Source organism: Anabrus simplex, chromosome 6 (assembly GCF_040414725.1).
Source record: "Anabrus simplex isolate iqAnaSimp1 chromosome 6, ASM4041472v1, whole genome shotgun sequence".
Taxonomy (NCBI): Eukaryota; Metazoa; Arthropoda; class Insecta; order Orthoptera; family Tettigoniidae; genus Anabrus; species Anabrus simplex.
This window is the reverse complement of record NC_090270.1, coordinates 257,273,137-257,286,524: the sequence shown is the minus strand read 5'-3', so window position 1 is coordinate 257,286,524 and position 13,388 is coordinate 257,273,137. Positions and strand designations below refer to the sequence as shown.

Here is a 13,388-nt window from a genome sequence, read left to right as displayed (position 1 = left end):
AAATAAGTTAATCTGGGAGGACTGCTGAATCAGAAAGTGACGGAACCAACTAGAGGGAAAAATATTCTAGACTTGGTGCAAATAAAACCAGATGAGCTTTATAGAGAAAATGAAGTGATAGATGGTATAAGTGATCATGAAGCAGTTTTTGTTACAGTTAAAAATAAATATGACAAAAGGTTTAATCCAATTTTTGAGGAGTGTGAAAATAGGTAAGTATCTTTAAAGGTAGTAAGGAATGAGAAAGGCCCTCTTTATTATAACAGAGAAATAAAGAGATGAAGAAGGAGCTACAGGTTAGAAATAAATGAAGTTAGGAATGGTTGTGGAAGTAAGGAGGGATTGAAGGAACTTGCTAATGAAATTGAATTCAGCATAGAAGTCAGCTAAGAATAACATGAGGGCAAACATAATTGACAGTCATATGAATTTTAGGCAAAAATGGAAGGATATGTATAGGTAATGTCAGAAAGAGGTTCCAGGAAGGACACTCCAGGGATCATTAATGAACAAGAGGATTGTACATGTGAGTACCAACAGAAGGCAAAACTACTCAAGTCGGTAGTATGTAAAGATAGTTGGATGTATGTCTACCCGTTAGTCCCATTTCTTGATGCCGGGTCAGGGATGAGTTGAGATGGATTTATATGGCATGTTTCTATGGCCAGATGCCCTCCCAGACGCCAACCTCAGTTGAGGTGCTAACGAAGATGAAATGAATGATAGTGAATGAAATTTGGTAAGAAGGTGTGGCTGTGGCCTATAAAGAGGAAATATCTCGACATTAGCTAGTAAGCAAAAATGGGAACCATAGAGAGTAGGTGATGGTGAGGTTCGAACCCATGCGCCTCCCAAATGCAGAGCGTTAAAACACATGGCCACTCCGCTCGGTATGTGAAGGTAGATAGATATAAGGAAAATAACAAGGTAGAAGAGGTTAACATACTGGTGAAGTACTGAAATTTACTTATGATGATAAAGTTAATTATAAAAAGATAAAAAAGCTGAAAGCCAAAATAGCAGCTGAGATTGATAAGATTTTTGGGGATATACTAAAGGCGATGGGTTGAGATCTAGTGGCTTATTGAAATATTTATTATATTACTGTTTGCATGAAGGAATGCTATTTGCTTTACGTTGTACCGACACAGATATGTCTTATGGCGACGATGGGATAGGAAAGGCCTAGGAAGTGGAAGGAAGCAGCCGTAGCCTTAATTAAGGTACAGCCCCGGCATTTGCCTGGTGTGAAAATGGGAAACCACGGAAAACCATCTTCAGGGCTGCCGACAGTGGGGCTCGAACCCACTATCTCCCGATTACTGAATACTGGCCGCACTTAAGCGACTGCAGCTATCGAGCTCAGTATGAAGGAATGGAGAGCTGCTATAACAGCCCTACTGTACAAGGGAAAGGGAGATAGATATAGAGCCAGTCAGTTTGAGATGTGTTGCATGTAAGTTCTGGAAAAAGCATTCTTTTTTTATTGTATTGGACATGTTTGTAAAACTTACTAACTGGCTTAACACATTGAAGTCAAAGGTCGCAAGCTGTACGTTCTCTGGTTCTCATCCTTATTACTACGGAACAAACGTACTATGTGCGTTGATCGGCACTGCAGTATAAGATTTGGTTCATGTAGTTCTCAAAAAAATATACATGGCAGCAAACTATAGCTCTACACATCATATTCTTCCTTCCAAATCGTGTCAGAATTGTGTTGACTTGACAGCAGTGTGCATGTAAAGGCGGCCACGTGCAAACATAGACTGAACGACAGTGATTTATACCAAATGAACAGACCTAACAGGTCACACATAATATTTATGACATAATATTTATGTGCTAATTATTACATAGATTTATCTCTTATATAAACAATTCTGAATCACCTAAAAACAAAATCAACTCAATATAAACCATATTTTATTACTTAAGGTTATATGTTGAACTTCAAAAAAAGTGAAAAAACCTACAAATTTCTATCCACTATTTCCATGGTAAGAGATCTATCAACTATATTACAGTTTTTACAGATATGAAGTAGAAAGTATGAACTCAAATACAGTGAAAAAAAAAATGACCTAAATTCAAAGCTAGTATTTAATTTTAAAATCAGAAATTGGCGAAAAAGGGTCAGTCCAGAGGATTAAAATGTACGAAAGTGAGCGAGACCTCAATGTATTAATAGAAGGCAGTTGAGGTTTAGGAAAGGTTCTTCCAGTGAAGCTCAACTTATAGGATTCCAGCATGATATAGCAGATATTTTAGATCAGGAGGTCAAATGGACTATATTACTATTGACCTGATAGGGTAGATCATACGAGATTGTGATGTTGTTTTTTTCTTTTTCTTTTTATCTTTTGAATTTGCTTTATGTCACACCAGCACAGATAGATCTTATGACAACGGAGGGACAGGAAAGGCCTAGGAGTGGGAAGGGAGCAGTCGTGGCCTTAATTAAGGTACAGCCCCAGCATTTGCCTGGTGTGAAAATGGGAAACCACGGAGATTCGGATGCAAGCTCACAGTTGCGCGCACCTAATTGCATGGCCAACTCACCCAGTAGGAGATTGCTGATGAAAATGAGGGCTACTGGACAAAACAAAAGTGTGGTTGAGTGGATGGGATAAATTTATAGAAAACTGAACTCAAAGAATTTGAGTAGGTGAAGCATTATCTGATCCTGTAATGATTAAGAAGAGAGTCCTGCTAGGCAGTATTATTGGACCTGTATGTTTTCTTATGTATAGAGAAAATGTGAGTAAATAACAAGAATCATAGATAAGGCATTTTGTAGATGATGTTATACAGCATAGAGTAGTAAATAAGTTACAGGATTTTTTTTTAAATTTTTTTTTTTTTACTAGTTGCTTTACGTCACACCGAGACAGATAGGTCTTATGGTGACAATGGGACAGGAAAGGGCTAAGGGTGGGAAGGAAGCGGCCGTGGTCTTAATTAAGGTACAGCCCCAGCATTTTCCTGGTGTGAAAATGGGAAACCACGAAAAACTATCTTCAGGACTGCCGACAGTGGGGTTCTTACCCACTATCTCCCGAATACTGGATACTGGCCACACTTAAGGGACTGCAGCTATCGAGCTCGGTACAGGATTATTTGCAACTGCAGAAAGACCCTGGAAATGCTGTAAGATGGACAGCAGACAATGGTATGATTGTAAACACGATCAAAAGTCAGGTTGTAAGTTTCACCAAGAGGAAAAGTCCTTTGTGTTTTAATTACTTTGTTGATGGCGTGAAAGTACCTCATGGGGAACACTAAGTACTTAGGACCGAGTGAGCTGGCCATGTGGTTAGACCTTTGATGTGTTAGTGCGATGTTAAACCACTAGCAAAAAAAGTAGTACTTAGGCCTAGGTGTTACTTTAAGAAAAGGTTTTGTTGGGGTAATTACATCAGCGAGGTTGTAAGTAACAGTTACATTTGCCTTCACAGGGTTATGAAAGTACTTCGGGGTTGTACTAAAGATGTAAAGGAGACGGCATATACTGTAAGAGTCTGGTAAGAACCCAATTAGAGCATGATCCCAGTGTATGGTACCCACACCGGGATTACTTCATACAAGAACTGGAAAAGATTCAAAGGCAAGCAGCATGATTTGTTCTGGGTGATTTCCGACTGCCGACAAAAAGGTAGTGTTCTGTATTTCAATTCAAGAGAGGGGATGTTCCACCTGATCAATCCCCTCCTAAAACACTGAATGAAGGAATCATCAATACGGATAATTTATTTATTTAGTCTGATCCAGGACACCCTAGATTTGCCATAAGATACAGAATAATACACAATAACAATTTTGAGGGAAGACAAAAAGATTCATATCATATGAAAAAGGTAGTTTTACAAAAGTGTTGCAAACTTTGCACTGGGAAGATTTTGAAGTATGGAGACGAGCTGCTCAAGTAAGTGGGATGTCATAGTTTATCACTTTTATGATCCGTGTTGAATTCCCAATTTCAGTAGAAAAGGACTTTTATTAGGAATCCACTTAATCAACACTACACAAATTCTTATCCTATCTCCCCACTGGCATTTTTCTTCAATATAACAGCCAAGTGTCAACAATAGTTTTTTCTAACATAAATTTGACTAACCAAGTGTAATACAGTACAGCATTTGGTAATTCACCAACGACGTAATTGTAAACAACTCTGTTTGTGTTATTTTAAGTCATGGCTGTGCCACAATATTTTATTGACTAAAATTTCGAAAAAATAGTGTAATTACTTGTCTATAAAGACAATTAGAGCTTTTTAGATTTTTAAAGTGTATTCATAATTCATAGGACAAATTCCAAGAAGCTTCAACCATTGCACAATGTGGATGTTTTTCTCAAACTACATCAACAGTAAAGAATGTTCATAAAACATTTTTAGATTTTGTATGTCATATTATTATGTATGTGTGTTATGCTGAGTTTTTAAGTCACTTTACATATGTAGATGAAAATGGTCACACAGTGACCAAAACTGGTACTATTTCTTATGAGAAAGGATAAGATATTGTACATTGTTGAATAGGTGGATTCCTAATAAAAGTCCTTTTCTACTAAGCAGGATGTTCCAAGATGTCAGTGGAGAGATGACACGGTGTTACATCAGTAGATGAATAAGCTTGAGTGGAGATTTTAAAGGTAAGAAAGGTCACATTATGAAGATAAAGGTTGGAATTCAAGAGAAAAATTTGGGGTAAATATTCATTTATAGGAAAGGGAATTAGGGATTGGAATAATTTACCAAGGGAAATGTTCAATAAATTTCCAAGTTCGTTAAATCATTTAGGAAAGGACTAGGTAAACAACTGTTAGGGAATCCACCACCTGGGCAACAGTCCTAAATGCATATCAATGATTGATAGATTGATTGACTGATTGATTGATTGATTGATTGATTGATTGATTGATTGATTGATTGATTGATTGATTGATTGATTGAATAGTTCAGTTATTTCCCCTGGCAGTTCATCAAAATGCAGTAGTTTCACCTGAATTTCTCATGTACTCTAAAGTACCTGACAACAATTGCCACAAGTTTCCGATCTTTTTAACCCTTTCCCGCCCGCATTTTCACTCCGCTTATCCCCAGGTTTCAACCTATTATTTAGCAAAAACTGAAACAGACCGTATTGTTTCAGAAAAAGTTAAATACAGTAAAAACTATTGGTCTCAATGAATTCAAATTTTCAATAAAATTAGAAAATATACCATCACATCCATTTCTCTGTTTATTGAGTCATAATGAGTCCCCCCCCCCTCCTCGTGATACTCGACACAGAGATAGTCTGCATTTGTCACATTCCCATGTTGTCTGAATCCCTCAAAACCAATAATCACGTGATTTTGGAAGTGGAATGATGCCCATGTATATAAGATTTTATTTCATCTGGGCAAGGGTCTTCCCATTCTGTTTTTATCTTACCGGAATGCGACTGTTTGAAGGCTGCATTGTTATATGCGCAATAGGCTATGTCACTGAATAGTTTTTCTCCTCCTAACATACGTAAAAACAATCTCTTTCCCCTAATACTCTTTCCAAATTGTGCGCAGGTTCAACATCATCCATTTAATCATTCGGAGCAACGAAACGTAATATTTGTGTTACCTGAATTGCCGTGGCATCGCCATCAGGTCCGATTTATCGATATTCGTTTTCATTCATATCACTGTTATCACTAAAATTATCTTCGTTGATACATTATTCACTCATTAAAAATTCACCTGCTCCCCTACTCAAGGATTCTGTGTCACTTTTTTCGCCCATATTCAGCTCAGTTTCAATATTCAATCCCACCATGTTTACGGACGAAACAGCTGACCCGCGCTCGCGGAAGTTCAAGACCGTTTCCTAGGCAACGTTAAGACAGATTATCTCTCTTCATTTATTCCCTAAGACTTGTAGATTGCACTGTGTGTTCATAAATGCCATATAAACACTTCACTGATGAGAAAAATAAAAAAACTATCGCACAGATTGCAGACGAATGCAGATAATGCAGCCGGGCGCTAAGGACCGGAAGGCTAAATGAACAGTCGGGCGCTTTCGGGCGCTAAGGGCCGGAAAGGGTTAATTAGAACTATCAATGGATTCAGTGACACAATTCAGTGCTCACACTGTTCCTCTTAAAAACTGCAGAAATATTTGATGAACACGCAGCTTTATATGTTTTCTTTTTTCTTTTTCAGTTTTAATTATGCTCCTCAATATCTCATCTACCTTTGTAAGTAACAGAAAATACTCCGTTACATTTTGTACACTACATGCAGGCACTAGTACTGTCACAGGGTTTTAAAAATTTCAAGTCATCTTCCAATATTTTACTGAATACACAGTTACTTTTTCTTTCCATTGTGAATTATCAATACAGTTTGACACAAATTTCATGCAAAACAAACTGATTTATAACACAAATCACATGGCATGGATGGAAACTATCATGTATACTTGCTTTCAGTTATGCAAATGAAAGTCACTTGATGAAACAGAAAGTTGTATGTGTACAGTGCGACCAACACCAGCACAAAATTGCTGTTATCAATGTTCTTTGCCTATAACTAACTGTGAAGAGTGAACTACTGAAGGGCTAAAATTTTTTCTTCACACCAGGCAAATGCTGGGGTGGTATCTTAATTAAGGGCACGGCCGTCTCCTTTCAACTCTTAGGCCTTTCCTATCCCATCATCGCCATAAGACCTATCTGTGTTGGTGCAACGTAAAACCACTAGCAAAAAAAATTAGTGGTCTAACACTGCACTAACACATCAACGTTATACAAGAAAGGGCTAGGATTCGGAAGTTAGCAGCCATAGCTTTAATTAAGGTACAGACCCAGCATTTGCAAATACAAAGAATGCAATAGTCCACCTTTTCAATACAATGTATATCCAGGGAAGTAAATCACAGGATATAAACTACAGTAGTAGTACATGTTTCATCCTAAATATTGGGCAATACATTGTATCAAAAAGGTGGACTATTGCATTCTTTGTTTTTTTATAGTTGATGTCAATATGAAACTGAATATGAAACTTATTGTATGTAAACCTAGCATTTGCCTCATGTGAAAATGGGAAACAACAGAAAACCATCTTCAGGGCTGCCAATGATGGGATTCAAACCCACCATCTCCTAAATGTAAGCTCACAGCTATGCGACTCTAACCGCAAAGCCCACTCACCTGTGATAGTGAATAATGTTGATACTGACCCGAGTCCCAGACCCCAAGACATTTTGTAATCCTGGACGTCACCTACCTAGGACAGCACTAGAAATCCACGACTATCTGGGCTAATCCTGAATGTTTGGTAAGCCTACAGATGAGACATAGCTGCCTATACAGATGACATTTTTTTAAAATGATGTCTGTGACATCTTGACTGATTTTAAGTGAACTGTATCAGTTTTCCCGCACATCACTAAACCAACTCTCTTCACAATACAGAATCAAAATCTTGAGCAACGAAAGGTAGGTTAAGAAAGACTAAGGAGAATAGAACTGAGATGCAGATGAAGAGTCAATTGAATTCAATACTTTTTGGATTTTCTTTTTTTTTTTTGCTAGTTGCTTTACGTCGCACCGATACAGATATGTCTTATGGTGACGATGGGACAGGGAAGGGCTAGAAGTCGGAAGGAAGTGGCCATGGCCTGAATTAAGGTACAGCCCCAGCATTTGCCTGGTGTGAAAATGGGAAAACACGGAAAAAAATTTTCAGGGCTGCCGACAGTGGGGTTCAAACCTACTATCTCCCGAATACTGGATACTGGCCGCACTGCAGCTATCGAGCTTGGTTTTGGATTATTAGAACAATAATTTGTGGTCAAGTTTCACTTCTGAGGAAGGGGAGCAAACGTGAAGTTTCCGTGCAATTTGTCCTGTTTCACACAGTATAAATCCAAAAGACTGCCCTTTTTTTTTTTTTTTTTTTTTTTTTTTTTTTTGGTGGCTTTACGTCACACCGACACAGATAGGTCTTATGGTGACGATGGGATAGGAAAGGCCTGGGAGTTGGAAGAAAGCGGCTGTGGCCTTAATCAAGGTACAGCCCCAGCATTTGACTTGTGTGAAAACAGGAAACCATGGAAAACCATCTTCAGGGCTGCTAACAGTGGGATTCGAACCCACTATCTCCCGGATGCAAGCTCACAGCCGCACGCCCCTAACCACATGGCCAACTCGTCCGGTAATCCAAAAGACTAGCCTAACATCAGTATTCTTTAATCTGCAGTATAGTTGCACTTGTACTACTCACCAAATGCTTGCTGTCTGAAGGAAGCAGGTTCTTCAGCTCTATGTAGTCCATAGCCCTCTGTACTCTGCGACATAAATGGACAGACACAGCCAGCTGGAAACTGGCACACAAGTCGAACACTCCAGGTATTATGCCATCTCCTTCAATCTCTGGGAACAAATAATCTTTACTGAGTAATCATATTTAAATTCTGAACACAACAGCCATAAAATGGCAAACTGAATGGTACACTGAAGAAAATGGAAATTGCAACACCCAGAAGGAATGGCGCTACATTGCTGCAATTGAACATGCACGAGTGTTTGGTTGTGATTCGATGATTACACTTTCAGGTCCCTGTGAACGCAAGTTTAGACAACATTCAATACAGGATGTGCCCACCACGAGCAGCACTACATTGATGAATTCATCGAGGCATGGAGTCAATAAGGCCCTGGATAGCTTCCTGAGGAATTGTGGCCCATGCTTGCTGCACTGCACGGGTCAGTTTTCCAGAGTTGTGGGTGGCTAGGAATGTTTGGCCAGTTGTCGACCCATCATGTCCCACACATGCTCAAGAGGACTGAGGTCCGGCGATCTGGTGGGCCATTCTAAGGTTGTGATGTCGTGGAGAGCTTCTCTGGAGATGCGTGCAGTGTGAACCCGGGCATTGTCCTTCTGAAACTTCCCATTAGCAATGTTCGCCATCATAGGGACAACCACTGGATTGAGTACCCTATCAACGTACTGTCGAGCAGTCATAGTGCCCTCAACAAGCACTAATTGTGATTTCACATTAAAGCCAATAGCTCCCCAGACCATAATGCTTGGTGTTGGCCCTGTGTGCCTCTCAACAATATGATCTGGGCGGCCCCTCTCCCCGGTACGTCAGCGCACACGATTCTGGCGATCACTACGGGCAAGACAGAAGCGCGATTCATCACTAAAGACGACCCTATGCCATTCGTCGACCCACGTCGATCTTCTCGACACCAGGCCAGCCTTACACGTCGCTGTTGTGGGGTCAATGGAACACCTTCTGCAGGGACACGGGCTTGTAAGCCAGCTGCACTCAGGTGATTACCAACTGTTTGTTGTGTAACATGGGGTGCCACAGCTGCTCAAATTTGCGCTGCTGTTACATGGGGTTCCATCCGGGCCATCCGAATGATGCGGCGATCCTCTCTCACAGTTGTCTGTCGCGCTAGGCCTGTGCCAGGTCTACGAGTGTGGATACCTTCATTTGACAACTGCTGCCATACACGTTGTACTGCAGATGCCTGTCGGCCAACACGTGCAGTGACAGTCCTTAGCGATAATCCAGCCTCACACAGCCCAATTATCCGAGCCCTCTCAAACGGTGACAGTTGTTGATAGCGTGCTCTTCTCTGTCGTCGAGGCATGTTTGACGGGGAACACTTCACTGAACAGACTGCAAGTCAACTACGCTACACCAGAGTCCGTATACTGGAGTTGATTCCTCCGCGACCAATCACGTGGGGAGACTTGTAGCAACAATCCAATGGGTCTGAAACTTTGATCGTTTACATACCTATATGGCATCATTCCATATCTTGAAAATCAACACAAACTACCAATGCCTTCATGGTGTTGCAATTTCTATTTTCTTAATTGTATTAGCAGTTAAATCAGAAGTCAGAAATGACTACATCAGAGGTGCAGTAAAGGTAGGACCCATGAGCAAAATGATTCAGTAACATAGGCTGAGATGGTTTGACCCCATAGAGAGAAGTGATGAACAGTATGTGGGAAAGAGTGATTGTGAAAACTGTTGCTGGAAAGATGAGGAAAAGAAGACTCAAGCTGAGGAGGAAGAACAAAATAGCTGACAGTCTGAGAGAGAAAGGATGGGAAAAAGGAGCAAACCCAGGAGAGGAAGACATGGAAGAAAAAGGATTAAAGAAGGAAAAACTGACTCCATAAAATGAGGAGATCACGGCAAAGAGAAAGAAGAAGTAGTAGTAGATGGAACAGATTTGGAAGGACATTAGAGAAGCTGGATTGGATGTGGTGGAAGTGATGGAGCAGGAAAAGTGGAAGGTCAGAAAGGAGTGAAGGAGGCTTGTTAACCACACCCAGGCAAATGGAGTGGGACATTGAAGTTGGGTAGTAGTAGTAATAGTAGTAGTAGTAGTAGTAGTAGTAGTAGTAGTAGTAGTAGTAGTAGTAGTAGTACTTTTTTTGTTCATGTGGCAGGGGAAAAATCTTTTAAAGACACCACTCTGTGTGGGAGTTGGATTTCCACCAACTAAAAACCCCTGCTCTCTTCACTCAACCCATTCTGGAACTGCTTGGCGGCATGACATCAGAATGGAGTGATGTATATTATTAAGTTCTTCCTTTCTCTTCTTTCTCCTTTGTCCCCACAATGCATGTCACCATTGCCTTTACTGTGTTCCAGGCAAGCGGGCTCTCCAACATGATCTGAACCAGATTCCCTGGCGTGGGTCGTCGGCCAAGTTGTTGGCAGGCTTTCCTTTGTTCTTCTTCCCATCGAACACAGCAGAAAAATTTCTGTTCTACTGTATCCTTTTCAGAACAGTACCAACAACCATCTCCCTGCATCTTTCCCATCTTCATGGCATATACGCCAAATCTTCCATGTCCTGTCAGGATCTGCAGATAGTAATCTACCTGCCAATGCCTACATTTAAGCCAGCCTCCTATGTCGGGTATTAGCTTTTTTGTCCACAAGGATGTCAATGAGAATACTGGCAGCTACAACTTGTAAAGCTGCTGTCGCAACAGTTTGATATGCACAGGTAACTCTGAGCAGCATTTTCCTCTGTACTCTTTCCATAGCTCTCTGGTGAATCTTCCTCCTGAGTGCATTGTGCCAGATAGGTGCAGCATAAAGCAGAATGGAATATACTGCAGAGCACATAATCTGTCTCTTAACTGTTCTTGGTCCCCCGATGTTAGGCATAAGTCTAGCTAATGCCGATGCCATCTTCTCTGCCTTTTGAGTTACTGCCTTCACATGTTTACCAAATGTGCAATTCCCGTCGATAAGAACCCCAAGGTATCGTACAGACTTCCCTGGGATAATCACTGTATCATTTAATAAGCGGACATTCTTCCAATTCCTGGAACCTTTCAAAATTACAGCCTCAGTCTTGTGTGGAGCCAGTCTCAATTTATTATTTACCATCCAAAGGTTAACTCATCTCAGTGATTCATTTACTCAGAAGGTCAGTTCCTCTACATTCTCTGCTATTACCACTATTGCAAGGTCATCTGCATAACCGACAGATGTTGTCCCTTTTCTCAGCTGCAGGCGTAGGACGCCATCATATAGAATGTTCCACAAGGTGGGTCCTAGGACAGATCCCTGTGGAACGCCAGCACTCATTTCAAGGTCTTCTAGATCATCAAGGTGTATTCTTCGTCCTTTGAAGTACTTAGCAATTATTTGTTGTAGATACCGAGAAATGTTCTTCCTACGAAGTTCTCTCAAAATAATGCTCCAAGAAGCAGTGTTAAAAGCATTTTTGACATCTAGCGTTATCGAAGCAGCCAATTTCTCACTGCTTTTGGCCTGTATTTGAATCACCCTCTCAATAGCTTGGGTTGTGGTTCTGCCCTTTCTAAATCCAAACTGGTTCAAAGACGGTCTTCCCTGTAGTTCAAATTCTTTCTCCAGTCTCGTTTTAATCAATCCTTCGTAAAGCTTGCTCAAGGTGTTTAATAAGCAAAGTGGCCTGTACGCTGATGGATCTAATGATAGTTTCTCTGCCTTCAATAACAGCACTAGTTTGGCTACTTTTCACTCATCGGGGAATTCACACTTTTTCAATAAATCACTGAAGACTGATAAGACCCAACCAGGTGCCAACTCAACTGCATACTTGATTGCTTCTGGTGGGATGCCATCTACACCTGGTGCCTTACTAGTCTTCATATTGCATGCTACCTCTTGTGACAACCACAGTAAACGGTTCTGCAACACTAAAATCTGATTCCATTTCAAGTCTGTCATTAGTACAAGGAAACACCTCCATCGCTATGGCTTTCCTTCTATCAGCTGGGAGCTGAACTGGTACCCTGTTGATTAATCGACCAGTCATTATCTTATATCCTGCTCCCCAGGTATCACTGTCCAGATCTTCACATAGCTTTTGCCAGAGATTTCTCTTGGAATCCTTTATTAGCTTCATTAGTTGCCACTTTGATTCCTTATAGTCATCTTCTAATTGTATTAAGTTGACCTGGCTGATTCTTTTCCTAGATCTTGTAAGGATTCGTCTCTTACAATTGCAGTCTTTCCTTTGCATGTCTATTTCATTGTTCCACAAGTAAGGGACATGTGTTTTATATTTTATTGATCCCCTTAGTCAGCTGGTCCTACAAGCATTTTTAAGAAGAGCAGTTGCATCTTTTAGAGTATGTTGTGCTGTATCTACAGTTTGTAACATCCATTCAATTGCAATTTTAAAAATTTCCCAGTTATAATTCCACACCGTTTTCATGATATCATTAAGCTTCTTCGATCCCTTAACTTGAAAATAAATGAAACGATGGTTGCTGAGGAATTCATCTTCCATAACCTCCCAGTCAACAATGCTTGATGCTATACCCTGCGTTGAGCAGGTGACGTCTATGAAAGACTTTGAGCTCCCTCTGGAAAAAGTTGGTAAGATTCCAATGTTATGAACCACGAAGTCTAGGGTCGTTATCCATTCCACCCAATATTCTCCCCTACGATCTGCAGTTGGTGCTTCCCACAGAGGCGACTTGACATTTAGGTCTCCCAGAATGATAGATTCAATACCTGACGCCATACAGTCCTGAACTATTACATCTACCTCAGTTTTGAAAATATCAAAACGGATGTTAGGAGAGATATAACAACAATAAACCTGACATTGCTGAAGTTGAATACACAAACATCCTTCTTCTGCCCTTATGTTTAGCACCTCCAACTTATCATTTGAAAAATATGCAGCTACATCACATCTTTTGTCCGTGAACCAACCACCTTCAGCTACTCGCCTTCTGTTTGGCTCGCTAACAAGCACTAAGTCTACTTTCCTTTCCAAGGCTGTTGCATACATAATGTCATGAGTGTCGGGTTTCCTCATGAGATACGCCTGCAGTATGTCCATTATTGGTCATTT

At 40.5% G+C, this 13,388-nt stretch overlaps 1 protein-coding gene across 2 annotated transcripts in view; it reads right to left on the bottom strand.

The window, feature by feature from the left end:
• Positions 1-13,388, bottom strand: part of Tcs4 (Threonyl-carbamoyl synthesis 4) — a 92,692-nt gene that overhangs the window by 21,947 nt on the left and 57,357 nt on the right. For both annotated transcript variants that reach the window (XM_067149283.2, XM_067149284.2), the window contains exon 6: positions 8,272-8,420. In XM_067149283.2, coding sequence (XP_067005384.1) covers positions 8,272-8,420 — 149 coding nt within the window. The remainder of the gene's footprint in view (positions 1-8,271; positions 8,421-13,388) is intronic.